Source organism: Chiloscyllium punctatum, chromosome 40, assembly GCF_047496795.1.
Source record: "Chiloscyllium punctatum isolate Juve2018m chromosome 40, sChiPun1.3, whole genome shotgun sequence".
NCBI classification, from domain to species: domain Eukaryota; kingdom Metazoa; phylum Chordata; class Chondrichthyes; order Orectolobiformes; family Hemiscylliidae; genus Chiloscyllium; species Chiloscyllium punctatum.
Genome location: NC_092778.1, coordinates 50,320,321 through 50,338,372, shown reverse-complemented (window position 1 = coordinate 50,338,372; position 18,052 = coordinate 50,320,321). Strand labels below are relative to the sequence as shown.

Sequence of the window (18,052 nt, the reverse complement as noted above, 5' to 3'; positions counted from 1 at the left end):
CAAAATGCAGCACCTTGCATTTATCTGAATTAAACTCCATCTGCCACTTCTCAGCCCATTGGCCCATCTGGTCCAGATCCTGTTGTAATCTGAGGTAACCACTTCGCTGTCCACTACACCTCCAATTTTGGTGTCATCTGCAAACTTACTAATTATACCTCTTATGCTCGCATCCAAATCATTTATGTAAATGACAAAAAGTAGAGGACCCAGCACCGATCCTTGTGGCACTCCGTTGGTCACAGGCCTACAGTCTGAAAATCAACCCTCCATCTCCACCCTCTGTCTTCTACCTTTGAGCCAGTTCCGTATCCAAATGTCTAGTTCTCCCTTTATTCCATGAGATCTAACCTTGCTAATCAGTCTCCCATGGGGAACTTTGTCAAACGCCTTACTGAAGTCCATATAGATCACGTCTACTGCTCTGTCCTCATCAATTTTCTTTGTTACTTCTTCAAAAAACTCAGTCAAGTTTGTGAGACATCATTTCCCACGCAAAAAGCCATGTTGACTATCCCTCATCAGTCCTTGCCTTTCCAAATACATGTATATCCTGTCCCTCAGGATTCTCTCCCAACAACTTGCCCACCACCAAGGTCAGGCTCACCGGTCTATAGTTCCCTGGCTTGTCTTTACCACCCTTCTTAAACAGTGGCACCACATTTGCCAACCTGCAGTCTTCCTACTTGAATGGTTTCTTGTACCATGAAACCATGGTGTGTAAGGTCATTTGTTTTGTCGCCCCTGCCCTAATCATCAAGCTGACAATATGTCAGACCTGTTGGGACTGTTTCAAAGGCCAAGGTAACTGCATAGCTTTCCTCTGAGCCCTCTTACCTGCTTTACTTGCAGGGCCACAATATTTTCCCTGACCACTGACCAAATCATAAATCCCAAACCTGCAGGATGCAACCATCTTCTGGAAAAAAGGGTCTGGGTAACTTGCCCCTCCCTGATCTGTCTGCAGCTTGTTCTTTAGCTCATGAACTCTGTGCTGATGTTCCTTAAGCTGCAGACACTTACCATAGACATGTTTTCCCTGGAACGTAATGACATGCAAGAGCTGCTAGTTCTGCAGTTGCAACACATCACATATGTGATAGCACATTATATAATTGTGGTACTTCTCTTCTGTTAATTCTATTGCAGATTCAGGAGCTGTCATTGCTAATGAAGCTGAGCCCTTCATTTTGGTGCTCCTCCACAACTCAACAAACCCAAATGAGCAAAATTTCAAAGCCAGAAAGAAGATTTATTTAGAATCAGTAAAAGGATCAGATCATAAGCTCTACACCTTCTTCTTGTCACCAGAGTAAGCTTTCTTTAAATATGTATTTTGAAATGTTTCTATCAAAACCTCCAATTTGACATTAACCCAAAACTACCGTAAGGGAATGCCTGAGAGCTTTCATTGGGAAAATGTATTGTCCTTTATGTGAAAAAGGTTGCTTCTTAATTGCCAGACAAACTTGTTCAGCATGATTTGACGGAGTTGGGAAGATTGGCAAAATTGAGCAGCTGGTTTGAATGTCATTGCATGTTCATCCATAAGTTATTCTCCAGCTCCTGGCAACCATACCCTTGCCTTTTTAATCCCTGTACCTAAGGAGATTGCACAGAGGTTAATGACATTTTGGAGGAAGGAAGTTAAGAAAGACGTGAAGCCACAGTCCCTGACAATGCAAGTTTTAAATTTTATAAGCAAGTTTTATTATCATTTTATCAAAGATGTGGCCAGGCTGCCACTTAAGAGAACAGTTAAACATCGGTGACATTACTGAGAGAATGGAGTCACATGTAGGTTAGATCAGGTATGGATGGCAGGTTTTCTTTCTTAAGGATGTCAATGATGGTTTATGCAGCCATCATTATCAATTGATTAAAATTCTTCCAGCAGCTGTAGTGAGGTTTGAACTTGTGCTCCAGATGATTAGCTTGGCAGCTAGATTACTAGACTAACGACATTACCAAGGCTACGATTGTCTTCTGAAGACTAATGTCATGGCTGGTGCTAGTCATAAAGATATAAATGCGGTTTCCTTAAGCTAATGCACTGTTCCATTTCATCTGTCTCCCACTCCCCTCAGTAACATTCTAACTTCAGGCATGTAAGGTTGCCCACACAGGCAAAACTCCCACCTCCTCAACCTGCCCACTGTGCCTGTGCTATCTTCAACGTTGCTTGTCTTCCAGAAGACAATCCATGCCATGAGCTAAAAAAATCCCAGATGGGAAAATCACTGTCTCTATACTGGGATTTAGTGAGTGACTCCATCGACACAGCGCTTGTGGAGAGTAACCCCACTTCCATTGAGTTTGCATGCCACAATCAGATACAAAAGTCATTAGGCAATTAGTCACCTGAATTCATGAGCTTCTGTGCCAGCCTGAGGTCAGATATCCACCTTACATGAGCTGCCAGTCAGTCAGACACCTAGCAACTCTAAGGTTCCAGCAATACCACTGAGAAAGGTGGCTATGTCCTGGACTGCAGCAGGATAACAATGGGAGCTCACAGAGCAGGACAGATAGCCAGAAGTGTTGGCTCTAGGCAGATAGGTCCTGCCATGTTGGGAGTTGGAATAGTCAAACAGGGAGGCCTTTCTTCAGTGGGCACAGTGGAGGGAGGGGAGTGGCAAGGGTGTATGGTGACCTGACCACAAGCCGGTAAACTGCTTGACAAGCTTTGCTACATAGTGTACCCTCTCCCACCCTGTAAAGTTACAGTATTTGTGAGACAAGATGATTAATTGGCCTCTTATGGTTCTCAGTGTGTTTCCATCTAACATGTTGCTGATAAAACACCAATGGAGGCAAAAAAAAGGCAAATCTGTCAAGTCTTACCAGTTCCCCCAATTGTTCACCCCCCATTCCCACCCACCCCCCACACACACAACCCACCCCAGTCATTCACCACGTTATTCCTGAGTTGTGCTGAAAATGTGTTGCTGGAAAAGTGCAGCAGGTCAGGCAGCATCCAAGGAGCAGGAGAATTGATGTTTCAGGCATGAGCCCTTCTTCAGGAATGAGGAAAGTGTGCCCAGCAGGCTACCACCCCACCAACCTCCATATGCATCATATCATCTGTTGTCATTTCCGCCACCTCCAAACGGGCCCCACCACCAGGGATATATTTCCCTCCCCTCCCCTATTAGCGTTCCGAAAAGACCATTCCTTCCGTGACTCCCTCGTCAAGTCCACACCCCCCACCAACCCAACCTCCACTCCCGGCACCTTCCCCTGCAACCGCAAGAAATGCAAAACTTGCACCCACACCTCCCCCCTTACTTCCCTCCAAGGCCACAAGGGATCCTTCCATATCCACCACAAATTTACCTGCACCTCCACACACATCATTTACTGCATCCAATGCACCCGATGTGGCCTCCTCTATATTGGGGAGACAGGCTGCCTACTTGCGGAACGTTTCAGGGATGAACTCAGATTTCTCCAGTTTCCTCATTTCCCCTCCCCCCACCTTGTCTCAGTCCCAACCCTCGACCTCAGCACCACCTTCCTAACCTGCAATCTTCTTCCTGACCTCTCCGCCCCCACCCCCATTCTGGCCTATCACCCTCACCTTAACCTCCTTCCACCTATCGCATTTCCAATGCCCCTCCCCCAAGACCCTCCTCCCTACCTTTTATCTTAGCCTGCTGGGCACACTTTCCTCATTCCTGACGAAGGGCTCATGCCTGAAACGTCGATTCTCCTGCTCCTTGGATACTGCCTGACCTGCTGCGCTTTTCCAGCAACACATTTTCAGCTCTGATCTCCAGCATCTGCAGTCCTCACTTTCTCCTCGAAGATTTTATTCCTGAGTGGAATGAGTTGTAGTCTATGATATCTGCTTATGACATGGTTAGAATGTAGGTAATAGAGTAAGAAAAGGACATTGGCAGGTTGTCAAAATTTAAACTGTAATAATCAAACTGCTTACCATCCAATGGTTATTTATTTCACATTTTTTTCCCCAGTACTGATGACACAACAAAAAATTACTATTTGAACATCACAAACTTTTATACCTCATCCTCTATACAAGTTGCTGTCGGAGTCTACACATCACTGTGCCAGTATTTCAATATGACTGCAATGAGCTGGAAAACCGATGGGATTTTGCCATTAGAAGATACAACACCAGATATGGCCGTGTGCTTAACACAACACCTGACAGCATTTGGAGCAAGTCTTTTTGTGCCTCCTAATTCAGTTGTATTTATCAATCCTGTGAGTACTTAGTGTCTTAATGTACAAATATCTCAGAACTCCTGCACTTCTGCATTTCCTTGCCCATCGCTAAATTCTATCACTGTTCAGCTGTGCTCAGCTACCTGGACCCTGAGCTATCGAATTCTCTTCTCACATCTCTCTTCTGCTCTTCTGTCCTTTTAAGTCACTCTGTAAAATGCATTACAATGCATTCGGTCACCTGTCCTAATATGTTTTGGTATGGCTCAGTTTGGCAATGTTTTTGATAATCCTGTGAAGCTCCTTGAGATGGATTGCTATGTTACGATTACATGTAAATGAAACTTGTTGTCATTCCATACGCTGTTTCAATTCCAACTGATGTTATTGCTGGACAAGTCAGCTCTCAGACTGAAATCTGGCTTGATGGATTGTATTTTGTATTTTTGGTTTGTATGTGGTCTTCTTTCACAGAAATACAAACGTGCAATGCTGCAGATTTTTTTAAATGCTAAAATAAGTTTAAATGCAAAAGAAATTAAGATATAATGGTTAAAACCAAGTAATTTGTAAAAAAAACCCCAAAAGAATGTAGATACTAGAAATCAGAAACAAAAACAGAAATTGTTGGAGAAACCCAGTAGGTCTGGCAGCATCTGCGGAACGAGAACAGAGTTAATATTTTGGCCCCAGTGACTCATGCTGGAGTCTTCAGTTCTGGAGAAGGATCAGTGGACCTGCAATGTTAATTCGCCTTCCTCTCCACAGGTGCTGTCAGACCTGAGTTTTTCCAGCAATTTCCATTTTTCTATTTACCTATAACACAAGTTGAAAGATTTCAAAACACAGTGTAAAATAACCCCAAAGCCGTACCGTCACCAGGGATAATTCCTTCTCTTTCCCATCTATAAGGCTTAGTCTACTGTGTCCCTCAATTCCCTGTCCTTGGAATCTAATAAACTCTTCCTTGAATCTTTATACAATTGAGCTCTGGTTTGAAATTTTCAAATTAACTCTTTACACTGTTGCAAACAATTGCTTAACAGTTTTAAACTATCTCACTTCAGGAGCAACAGTCTTCCAGATTCACTTTTGGCAGCAACATTTGCAAAACTGCCCAACCCAAAAAGGCTTTCTTCAAGCTGTGGGTGTTCCCCCTAAGCCAGAAAAGAAATTCCAAAATCTATTGACTGAAATCTAATGCACAACTGTTTATCCTATTCACTTAGAAACTTCTCCCAATGTATATAAATTCCCGTTATCCCCAACAATTATCTTTCACGTATGTTTTTAAAAAAAGAAATCACCATAGCTACACAAATGCTTGCAAATGAATCATTATAGCTCTTCTCGCTCAAACACACACACATGCACATAGCCTACATGCCACTAGTTCAAAATCGAAACTCTAAAAGATTTGCATAAAAATATGTATAAATCTCACAACTTCTATCATAACATGGAAGGAAGTAAAATCAAGGTTGCAGTGTCGTGCCAAACTTTATTGTCCTCTGCTTATTTGCCTATAAGCTGCACAGGCGGTTCCACAGGTCATGAGCTCTGCTTACAGATCTTAGGGTTAACCATAAGAACATTCTTCCCACAACTGTGCAGCTGCCTTAAATATAGATGAAACATCTGGGGCACAGAGTGCAATCCAAGTGAGTAATGTATGCGCTCCATCTGCAGCTGGAGGAGGGCCAACTGCATTTGGCCTCCAACCTAAGCGTCCACTCCACCCAGCCCTACTGAATACTCAATCAGTCCCCTCCCTGCTCAACCCTTGTCTTTCTGGCAAACAATGTCTTTGACCCGGTCATAGAATACACTACTGAAAATTCTGAGAAATTCAGTAAGTAACTCCACAAATTGCAGGTACTTCATAGAACTCCATCAATGTTGTTTAAAGTAATGTCAGTCTGTTTAACAAAAAAGTCTGTTTCACATGAAAGGCTTCTGAAGGAGACAGACATTGAATGATTCATTGTAAGCTGAACAAAGTACTTCCACTGTAGTAGGACATTTTTCATCAGTATTCAAGACTCCACTTAAGGGTGGAAACATGTTTGTTCAGTAGTTTCAACTTGGTTTCTTAGTCTCAGCACCACAACATAATGTGTTCTGATGCCGTTTCTTACATACAATATAACTTCTCTTCACACCAAATTTTCCAAAAAGCTTCTGTGATGCCATTGTCCCTTTAACACTTTTGATGTTTTTTCCACATTTTTATTATTCATTTGTCAATTCACCTCACTGTTCATTGCAAACCATTCTGATATACAAAAAGGACTAAACTATGTATATTAAAATTGAACATAGGTTTCTCTCCTTTTCTTGGTTCTGTTCTTCCAGACTTATGTTCTGACTGGGGGAGGTGTATTTGGGCACTGCAACATAGGAAAAAGTATTCATTACATGTATAATACTGGCAATGATTGGGAGGGACGCAATGTGAGATGTTGTATTGGGTGAGGAATTGCCTGGCATTGAAGTGGAATGGCTTGGGAAAGAGTTTGGCTGATTATCTTGTTTTCAGATACATTCGACAAGGTTGAATGGCAGAATCCTGTGTAGCTTTTTGTCTTTTGTTGAGCATACTTCGTATTCTATATTGTACATATTTGCAAATTTAAGGTAATGTACAAAAATAGTTCATAAGAATTTATGATTCTATTGCAGGCCATCTCATTTACAAGGTTAGCTTCAGCTTAACATTTGAGTATCACCAATAACTTGACCATAGCTTCAGCTGCCTAGGCCCTAAGTTCTGGAATTCATTCTGTAAACTACTTCTACCTCCTTCAAGAAATTCCTTAAACTTACCACTTTGATTAATGTTTGCGTCGTCTTTCTGACCATCTCCTTCCGGTATTAAATTCAGTGGGACGGTTTCGCTACATTAAAGATGTTCTATAACTTCAAATTTTTGTTTCAACAATTAAATCAACCACGTGAACTGTTCCAAGTGCCGGTTTGTAGCATATTGGCTTAACATCTGTGTTTCTTTTCTTTAAAAAATGTATTTGATGTGGCAGCGCCAGGCTTTAATAAAAGGCACAGAATGGGAGGATCAGTCACAGTAAAATGCAGTAAGCCATAGCAAATGGCTTCCATCTGCTTGTAGGAGCCGGACGTTTCTGCAGAAATGGTGTGTTTACCTTTGCATCAATGCTGAGTAGCATGTGTTCAAGCTCTTTTTTTCCTGGGTCTGTTTGTTATTTGTTCCAAACTCCAACTTTCTTGATGACAAAATCGTTTTCCTTGGGCAGGGGATGGACCTATAAGGAGTTAGCTTTTTAAAGGCCGTTGCTGCCAGGAAGCTTCACAGGGAAGCACAATCTATGGTTGGAAAACGTTTGGGGTAGTTTGATTGATTTATTGTCTTGTATAACCGAGGTGCAGTGAAAAGCTTTGATTATGAGCAGCAGAAGCAGATCATAGTAAGCAAGGGGGTACAAAACAAAAAGACTTTCAGGTATACAATGTTACGTTGTGTAGGGTGTGCGCTAGGTAAGATCAGTGTTAGCAAGGTCAGCATTATTCGAGGCTAGTGAGTCTATTCATCAGCCAAGAAGAAGGTGTTCCTGAACCTGCTGGTGTGTGTGTGTGTGTGTATGTGTGTGTGTTTAGGCTTCTGTACCTTCTGCCTGATGGAAGAGATTGTAGAAGATCATTACCAGGGGTCTTTGATGATGTTGGCAGCCTTTGTGTAGCAGTGAACCGCGTAAATCGAGTTCATGGATGGAAGTTTGGCTTCTGTGATGGGCAGGACTGTGTACACCACTTTCTATGGGTTGTTATGGTCTGGGCAAAGCAGTCGCCATACCAGGCCGTTATGCACCCGGACAGTGTGCTCTCACTGGTGTATCTTTAAGTGTTGGTGAGGGTCCTTATGGACATGCCAAATTTCCTGGGCTGTCTGAGGACAGCCTTTTTTACTGTTGCATCTACATGGGAAGTCCAGGACAGGTTGGCAGTTATCGTCGCTCCAAGGAACTTGACACTCACTCTCCATCCTCTCAACCTTAGTTCCATTGATGTAGATGGGGGTGTGTTCTCTTCCTTTCTGTGTGTGGTATCGGGGGTGCTATTGGTGGAGGGGAGGGAGGTGGTGGTTGTTGGTCAAAGTTTCCCTCCCCTCAACCCCTAAAATGACCTAACTCCAAAATGAAAAGTTCACAATACTAAACTTGGAAGGTAAAGCATACTCTTTTCAAATGTTGTAAATCTCTAGTCAATCAATAAGCAAGATGGAAAGATAGATTAACCCTTCTTTACCTGGAACTTAATGTATTTTTATTTTCCTTCAACTTTTTGGGGGAAGGGGATCATGGTATGAAATTAGTTTTGGATTTCTGATTTTAGTGGTTTTGCATCAGATAGCTCTATAAATTATCCCACTGACACTTGAAAAATATTATGAATGGATTAAAATGAGATAATAACATAATGATCTGTGTTTGTGATGTTGCTTTCATTTGAAAGGCAGCATATCCAGTAGTACAGTATTCCCTCAAGACTGTATTGGACTGCCAAGCTTGTTGAACAAGCAGTCAAGCCTGAAGTGGGACTTGAACCCAGGACCTTGTAGTTCACAGGCAACATTCTATTAACTGAACCACAGCTAATATTATAGCAATTATGAATCCTAGAAATGCTGAGGAGGAATTGCTCTTGTCTCACATATTTCACACAAAAACATTTCTTCCTCCAGCACATTCACTAATCGCAGAAGGTATCTCAAAACTGAATATGATCCAATGGACTCCATTCACAAGATAAATAATAAGACCATTTGACTCCTCTGAACACAATATCAGAAATGAATCCCTTCTCATAACATTTTTTAATGAATACACAAGGAGTATAAGGCAAAAAAATGACAAAGATATATTTTCCATGATAAGACAATAGCTGTTTCAGACAGGTTAATAGAAGACTCCTGGGTTGCAGGCCTCTTCCACAAAGCATCTCAATGGGAGGTCAAAACTGACCAATAGGTGTTCTTTGTTTGCAAAGAAACAAGTGAAAAAACCTCCCTGTCCAACCAATTCTGAATGGGTAGTCGAGGCAGATTCGATCATATTTGATCATAACTTTGAAAAGTAAGTTGGGTGAGTGCTTAAAGGGGAAAAAAATTTGCTGGATTATGAGGAACAAGCAGGTGAGTTGGATTAATTGCATAGCTCTGCAAAAGAGAGAGTGTAAGTGCAATGGACTAAGTGGTCTCCTTGCTGCATAATTCTATGATTTATTGATTGCATTTCAGAGAGTTGGATGACATGTGGCTAATCTCCCTCCAGCACTTTCCCTAACTATGAGAGAAAAGTTTGGATTTCACACTGTTAGAATGCTTTATGAAGACATGTGGTAGGCTGACAGTATGAAGAGAAACTTACTTTCTCTCTGCTCCTTTTATTTCAATCAGCCTTCGCCTGTTATAAAGAATTACATCGTCTTGCTAACGTGTGGTATCTGCTTTGTCATCTATGCGGTTTCTGCTGTCATCGTTCGTAAGCTGGACCTGATCGACATTAATCAAGTTGGAATTATTCCCCTTTGTGGAAAGGATGGATTCTACAAATATGAGATCCTGGTAAAAACTGGATGGGGCAGAGGGTCAGGTGAGAGATTGTTTTGTGCATTCTGTTGTCATTGTGTCTTTTATTTCTTAAGCTGTTCTGAAATGAAGGACATGGAGGCCCTTTACATTGAGGAGATGATAAAGTATTAATCAATCAAAGGCATAGTAAACCCAAATTAGTTGAAATGATAACAGTTCTGTGCACTTTTAGAAAGTAGTATAGACCTGATTTTGACTAACTACCGAGGTCCACTTCTTTGAAAGAGGGAAAGGAACACCAGCGAAGAGGAAACTTTAAGGGTTTTTGCTTTACAGTAAAAAGCATCTGTAGCCTGAATAAAGCCGTTTTATTTTACCAAATTTTTACTGGATTTCAAAATATCAGATAACTTCTGGGGAGGTTTCAAGGCCCCCTTAATGTAACTGTGGGGTGAAATTAAATACACCCTGAGCTTGTGCTCAATATTGCTAACAGAACGTTGATAGTTTAAAACTATTAGATTGGCGTAAAGGTCACTGTGAAATAAAGTTGGTGGACAGAAACTTGATTATGATGCTTCAATATGCTTATCCTATTTTCAAAGGATCTTGCTGTACAAAAAAGCTACTCCTGCCAAGGTTGTAGCACCAGAAGCTGTTGTCTTATAATGGAGAGACCGGAAACTCATTTGAAGTGAGCAGTTTTGCTGAGATAAGACTGAAAAACAAGGGAAGACCTTTGCCTGTAATATGTAAGATCAGATAAATCTGTTATACAAAGTAGTGGCTGAAGCAGACCAAGGATCTGCCTGTGCACTGACAAATAGTAAGACTATCATGGCTTTTTGCTGCAGTTTGGTGAATAATCAACAAGGATCCGATTCTGTTCAGAGAGCTGAGGAACAGATATGTAGACATATCCACCTTGTCCTTCATTGCCAGTACATTCCTCCCATGTCTAACTGGTAGCCAAAGACCCCTGTCTCTCACTTTATCTGCTCAGGAAGAGTTTTGGAGCAAATGATTCCTCAGTTACCTTTGCACTGATGGATTGAGGCCCCAAGATCAGATATTTGTAAATTTCAAGATGGGATAAAATTAATTAACAGTTTTAAACAAAGGTGTTTTTCATTCTGCACCAGCATTTCCCCCGTCAAACATATTGCTGCATGAACATTTACAGTTAATCATTTCTTGCTTGGAACTCCTTGGACGAGAACCACATTCTGTGTCAGTTATCTGGTATTTTCAAAACCAGTAACAATTTGGTATTCAAATCTTTGGCTGAATGAAGTTTCCTTTGATTGCTTTTATGAATCCCCTTCAGTATGTTGAAAAACCTCAGATTACCACAAAGTCATTTTTTTTTATATTCAGGAAGCTGTGTATCTAGTTTTCTTGGCTTTCCTCATATTTAAAATTTCTGGCGCCTAAATATCCTTCGTTGGTAAGCTCCTTGTCAGCTATGACCTAGTTGGTAGTGCTGTCGTTTGAGTTACAGGGATCTGGGTCCGAGTCCCTCCCCTGGCTTCAGCACAGGTCTCAAGGCAAACACTCCAGTACAGGGGAAGTGGGAGGGAGTGCTGTACTTTCAGAGGTGCCATCCTTCAGATTAAACATTCAATCAATGCCCCAACTGCCTCCCCTCTTCAAAATTTAAAGATGCTGCGGCACTATTTCAAAGAGTGGGGGAGTTTCCTCAAGGCTTCTTGCCAGTATTGACTCCATAATCAATATTATTAAAATCAATGATCTGGCCATTATTGCATTGCTGTTTTTGAGAGTTTGCTGTGCACAAATTGGGTACTGCCTTTCATAAATTACAACCATGACTTCCCCTCAAAAGCTGTTAAGTGCATCCATTGAGCCATCCATTGTTGTGAGAAAGTGCCATATAAATGCAAGTCTTGGTTTTCTTTAATTCTGTATACTCTTAGAAAAACTACTTTGCCATTTGATGAGGTGATGAAAACTGTTAAGACGCCTTGTACATAGTACTGAATCAAAGTAAGAGTTATGAAGTTTATATTTGACGAGGCTGACGTGCAGTTACCTTCCACAAACCAACAGGCACATCATCTCATGTGGGAATCAGCCTATATGGCAGAGAGGACAAGAGTGGTTACAGACACCTGGAGAATGAGGATGCTTTTCACAGGAACAGTGTGGACTTATTTCAGATTGCGACTGATAACAGCCTTGGTAACATCTGGAAGATTCGGGTCTGGCACGATAATAAAGGTTATAGATACTTTGTCTAATCACCAGCAACAATGGCCAAATGTCACATCTTGTGTCTAAGTACAAATCATCATAATCTGACGTGAAAATTAACATTCAGTCATAAATAATAGTTTGTGGTATTAGGGTACGAGTATTTATATAATTGTTTACCTCAGTCCAGGTTCAGTAAACGTAATGTTGATTATGCCTGACTTTTTCCTCATTAGGTCTTACCCCATCGTGGTACCTTCAGCATGTAATAATTAAGGATCTACAGACCAATAACAGTTACTATTTCTTGGTCAATGACTGGTTAGCTGTTGACAATGAGAAGAATGAAGGTCTGGTGGAAAAGGAGGTCCTAGCTGCAAGTAAGTCCATTTGCTTGGAGGAGATATCAACACCAATATGGTCATATCTCTTGAGGACTGCCCAACCAATTATAGGATTCACCCAAATAGAACAGCAGTAGGAGACTATTCAACCCTTTAAGCCAGTTCTGCCATTCAATAGATTATGTTTCGTCTGATCTTAACTCCACCTGCCCATCTTGATGAAAAATCTTACCAATGTCAGTTTTAGTATTTCCATTTGGACCTCAACAGATGTTTTGGGGGTGAGAACCCTAGATATCTGTGATCCTTTGGAGCTTTAATTTTTAAGGTAATATCACCCTTGCTTTGACTTAACTAAAGGGAATAGTTCCTATCTATTCTATCATAACTTTTAATCTTATGTGTAATTATGTGATCGCTTAATCTTCTGTGGCCAAGTGAAAATTAGACTACCCTATTGTCAACAATGAGCTCTAACTATGTAATAAGAAGAGAAAGTAGTCAAGACACTCAGCGGGTCTGGCAGAATCTAAGGAGAGAGAAATCAAGTTAACTTTTCGAGTTCACTATGACTCTTGACCCAATGTGACTCCAAGGATCATACTGGACTTGAAATGGTAACTCCCTACAGTCGCTGCTAGACCTACTGAGTTGCTCCAGCATTTTCTGTTCTTAGTCCAGATCTCTAGCAGATGCAGTACTACACTTTTATTTGAGCTGTAACTGTGTGGCAGTTCAGTAATTTAATCTTTGCACTTTTTCTGTCTGGCACATCTTCTTACACTTCATTTCTGCTGAAAACCATTCTCTTCGCACAACCACACTTCCTCATAACCCATGCCTGTAAATGTTTCTAATACAGTGATTCACAGAATATGTAAAACTTAGGGCTGTTTTGTCAGTTACAGTTAAACAAAACCAGAGAAAGCTGGGAGAAAGAAACATGTAAAGAAATGCACTTAAGTCTGGGAAACACATTGGGTATAGTAGTCCAGTCACAAGTATAGAGTCATAAGGGCAACAGTGCTGGAAGTCTGAAGTAGAGAAAATGCTGAAATATGCAACAAATCTGGAGAGAAAAATAAGAGTTAATATTCCAGGTTGATGAATTTCTCAGTTCTGAGCCTTCTGAATTTACACCTTGGTAATCCAAAGGCCCAACCTGATCATGAGTTCAAATCCCATGCAAGTTGAAAGTTGCAATTCAATTAATAAAATAAATCTTATTGCGTTTTGTAATGGCGATCAAATAACTACCCATTTTCTAAAATTCCCATCTGTTTGCACAATTGTTTTTTAAAGGGAAAGAAATCTGCCTTTCTTGCTTGATCTGACTTGTATGTGATTCAAGAACAACAGCAATACAGGTCAATCATAGCTGCCCTCTGACATGGTCTAGCAGGGCACTCAGCTGTGAAGAATTTGGCGCATTGCCCTCTTAAGGGTAATTGTTGATGGCATATAAATGCTGACCTTGTGATACTCATATCCTGTGAATGATTCTTTTTAAAAAGTGTTTACTACTGATGTTGTAAGATATGGTGAGTCTTCATGTAGAATTTGGGACATTTCCATGGGGCGGTGCTTTTTTTATTGTAACCAACTGTACCAGAGTTTTCTGTGAGAGATGAACGTAGAATCAGAGTGGAGTTCTGGCTGTGGTAATTTTATTCATACTTCCCTGTATAGCGGAGGCCAAACTGAAGGACTTTTCCCGCATATTCACTGGGGAAATCCAAAGAGGATTCTCGGAGGGGCACATTTGGCTATCAATTTGGAATCGTCCTCCTCGCAGCTGCTTCACCAGAGTCCAGAGGGTTACTTGCTGCCTTGTACTAATATTCCTCTTCTTTTGTGCCAGTGCAGTGTGGTACGGAATGATAAGTGACGGAAGCAAAAGGTATGTTCATCCTTCCTTATTTTAATCAAAGCCCTTTCCCTCTTTGTCTGACAACCAGTCTGATGGCTCCTTGGCAATGTTCCTTTGGCTTGCTAAAATACTTAAACAAGCATTGAGTCAATGGCATAGCTTTGAGACTGGGTGGAAAGGAAGGAACAGTGAACCATTTGAGTTGTTAAGACAATCTGTTAGCTTTCATGGTCCTCTCTGCTGTCAACTCATAACTTGCCAGATTTATTAACTGCCATTCACAGGCTAGTGTGATGGGATTTGAACCCACAAGCTGCAGATTGTTAATCATCTGGAATCAGATTCCAGATTCAAACTCCATCATAGTAATCAGTTACATTTCTAGCGTCGTCCAATACATCTATTTCTCCCATTTCATTCTGTCATTGGGGTATAGATGCAGTATCCTGTTATCAACCGTGCCATGAATTTATAACACTTGAGGTTTTATGGAAAACACAGTACTCCTGCTAAATGCTTCAGATAAATGATTTTCACTTTTTTTTAACAAGAGGCTCAAGCTCAAGTTTCCATCTTCTCCAGAGGTGTGTGCTAACATCCCTGAACAGGTTGATCATAAAATATCCATCCAGAGGGTTTAAAGTGGATGGTGATGAGAAGAGAGTGGACTATACCTCAGGGTTGTTTGCAAAGAAACAGATGTAGGCCATTCAGCCCCTCAAAACTGTTCTACTATTCTATTAAACCATGGCTGAGCTGCAACTTATCTCCATCTGCCCAACCTTTTTTCATATCCCTTGATCTCCTTACATAATACAGTTCTTCTCTTTACTGGTGAAGCTTCCGAACCCTTTTAAAGGAGAGAGTTCCAGATTTTCACTATGTTTCATTTGTTAAAAGTTCTTCCTCATTTCACTCCTAAATGGCTTTTTCTCTGATAGATTTTGTTCAAGGATTCTATACTATAGTTAAACAAAATAATTTTGTGACCATTTGAATTTATGTTTCCAGTGATGTTCCAGTTTCAACATTGGTTCCTCTGAGTGGAGAGAGTGTAGCAGCTGGCATTGTATCCAGCATAATCATCTATCCACTCTATCTGATCATCGTTCTACTTTTCCGCAAAGCCCGGAGCAGGGTAAGCTTGATCCTCTCTTGTCTAATCCTCTGAGAGGTGAATCTTTATCCTGTTCTCTCGGAGTTCAGTGTCACCTTTTTCTGAAGAAGCGGAATAATAGAGCATTCTCTCAGCTGGCTGCATTCATATTGTATCAATTCCCTTCAAATAGTTGCTATATAAATACTTGGCAGTGAGTACTTGGATAATGATAACAAGGATAGGTTTATATTCAGACCATCAAACACTTCATTATATATGATTGCACCTGTTCCCTTGAAGTTAGTATATTCAAAATGGCTGTAGAGGTGAGAGCTGAATGGTAAGGTTGTTGAATATTCTGGATTTTGCTTGAACGCTCCTAGGGATCAGGAAGTCCCCTCACAACTTGCCCTGTTACGCCTCATCGGGATAGCTTGCAGTTATCAAGCCCCAGGTTCCCAGAATTGACTCAAAAGTTCAAGATTTTTTATAAATGTAAGCTAAATTTTCCCATTTACCTGCCTTTTTAGATCCAGGTTGATAGAAAGTCTAGCTGGGTTTCCGTATTTAATAATAATTACTATTTATTACAAATAAATTGATTCTAGCTACATTATGGACCATTGACGTATATCTCTTCTAGTCAAAGTTATAGCTCCTTTATAAACCCCCCCTACACGTACAGATACATAGACATATAGTTGACACAAATAAAAAGTGGATGGCAAGGGCGGAGAGAAAGACTAAAAAGGCAGCTCAATGGTCCCTGCCCACGGAGTTTGCTGAAATGATCCTTTCTTCTTGTCAGGACTGGCTGTTGCTCAATATTCCTTTTCCAGGTACTTCTATTTGCTTCCAGGAAGCAGTGTGACTAATTCACAACTTAGTATGGCCCTGACTTATGGTTACAAGCCACAGTTTACAGCAACTGATGAGGAGATGTAAACTGGCTTCCTTCAGGCATGAGATTTTTTTTTGCTGCGGAATGAAGAATAGCTCCTTCCTTTCTGGAAATCTGATGGCTTTTAACCCTAACATTCACACTCACAAGCTGTTCAGCTACCTGGAGGCCAATCAGATAGCTATTATCAGACAGAGGTCCTTTGTCATTGATGGGTCACCATTCCCCAGACCAGTCAGCTGCTTCTTTCTGACTGAATCTTCATTCGTACACCCCTTGGCTCAAGCTCATCTGCAACTAGACTTCCCAGACTGCTTAAACAGACAGCTGTATAAACAACACTTACAATGAATGTCATGTAACTTGCTTTTAAAAAGTGCGGTGATTCCTTCACTGGTCCCTGGTTCTTAAAACAGGATTTCAACAAAGCTCATCATGTTAATTAGGCCCAGTTTTAGCCCACTTTGGAGTTATTAAATAAATATACATGAACGATATGAAGGCCCATTTCTCAAGATTGGTTCCAGGGCTGAGGGACTTAAGTAATGAAAAGGGATTGGAGGAGTTGAGACAGTACTTTCCATTTAGAAGAGAAGGCTGAGAGGAGATTTGATCAAGGTGCACAAAATCACGAGGGGTTTGGACAGAGGAGATAGAGGGGCACAAATTTAAGGTAATGAGCCAAGAAGCACATATGGTATGAGAAAAGAAAACTTTTTCACACAGCGAGTGGTTGGGGTTTGTAATGCACTGTCTGAGATTGTGGTTATGACGCATTTAATTAAGGCACATAGAAGAGATCATAAGAGCTAGGAGCAGGAGTTAGGAAATTCAGCCTTTTGAGCCTACTTTAATACAATCAGAGCTGATCTCATCTTGGCCTCGACTCCACTTCCCTGCCCACTCTACATAATCCTTCAACCCAAAATTAAAAATCAGTCTAGCTCCTCCTCAAATTTACTCCATGTCTAAGCATTCACCCCAGCTCTGGAGTAGTGAATTCCACAAATTCATGACCTTTGAGGGAAGTAATTGAGGGTGGCACGGTGGCACAGTGGTTAGCACTGCTGCCTCACAGCTCCAGAGACCCGGGTTCAATTCCTGCCTCAGGCGACTCTCTGTGTGGAGTTTGCACGTTCTCCCCGTGTCTGCGTGGGTTTCCTCTGGGTGCTCCGGTTTCCTCCCACAGTCCAAAAATGTGCAGGTTAGGTGAATTGGCAATGCTAAATTGCCCATAGTGTTAGTTGAAGGGATAAATGTAGGGGAATGGGTCTGGGTGGTTACGCTTCGGCAGGTCGGTGTGGACTTGTTGGGCCGAAGGGCCTATTTCCACACTGTAAGTAATCTAATCTAATCTAATTTCTGATCTCTGTTTTAAATCTGCCACCCCTTAGCCTAAAACTATGACCTCGCATTCTATATTGTCCCAGTTGAGGAAACATAATTTCTACATCTACTTTGTCAATCCGCTTTTGAATTAGAGCTTTGTCTGAAAAGTAAGAATGCCGGTGATTTCAACAAAAAGACTTGAAAGCAATCAAGATGCCTCCTGTTGAGTTGATGTTTAATGTACTGCAGTGGTCATTGGGAAACTACTTTGTTCAAAAGTCATTCAAGGGATGCAGGTGTTGTTGGTCTTTATTGCGCATTCCTTACTGCCCATGAGAAGAGGGTTCCTCTTTGCAGAATTCCTAGCTTGTGACCTGCTGCTGTAGATGCATTATTTATATGAATCATGCAGTTCATTTTCTGGTCAATGGTAACGTCTAGGATATTGATTTTGTTGGGGGATTCAGCAATAGTAATGCCATTCAATGTCAAGGGGCAATGGTTAGACTCTTGCTTGGTGGATTTTCCCAGTGACACT

General features: G+C 41.2%; 1 protein-coding gene across 1 annotated transcript in view; it reads left to right on the top strand.

The window, feature by feature from the left end:
- pkd1a (polycystic kidney disease 1a) overlaps positions 1-18,052 on the top strand; it is a 205,423-nt gene that overhangs the window by 128,854 nt on the left and 58,517 nt on the right. The window contains exons 25-31 of the mRNA XM_072559862.1: positions 1,150-1,312; positions 3,978-4,230; positions 9,623-9,818; positions 11,828-11,998; positions 12,208-12,351; positions 14,005-14,215; positions 15,197-15,323. Coding sequence (XP_072415963.1) covers positions 1,150-1,312; positions 3,978-4,230; positions 9,623-9,818; positions 11,828-11,998; positions 12,208-12,351; positions 14,005-14,215; positions 15,197-15,323 — 1,265 coding nt within the window. The remainder of the gene's footprint in view (positions 1-1,149; positions 1,313-3,977; positions 4,231-9,622; positions 9,819-11,827; positions 11,999-12,207; positions 12,352-14,004; positions 14,216-15,196; positions 15,324-18,052) is intronic.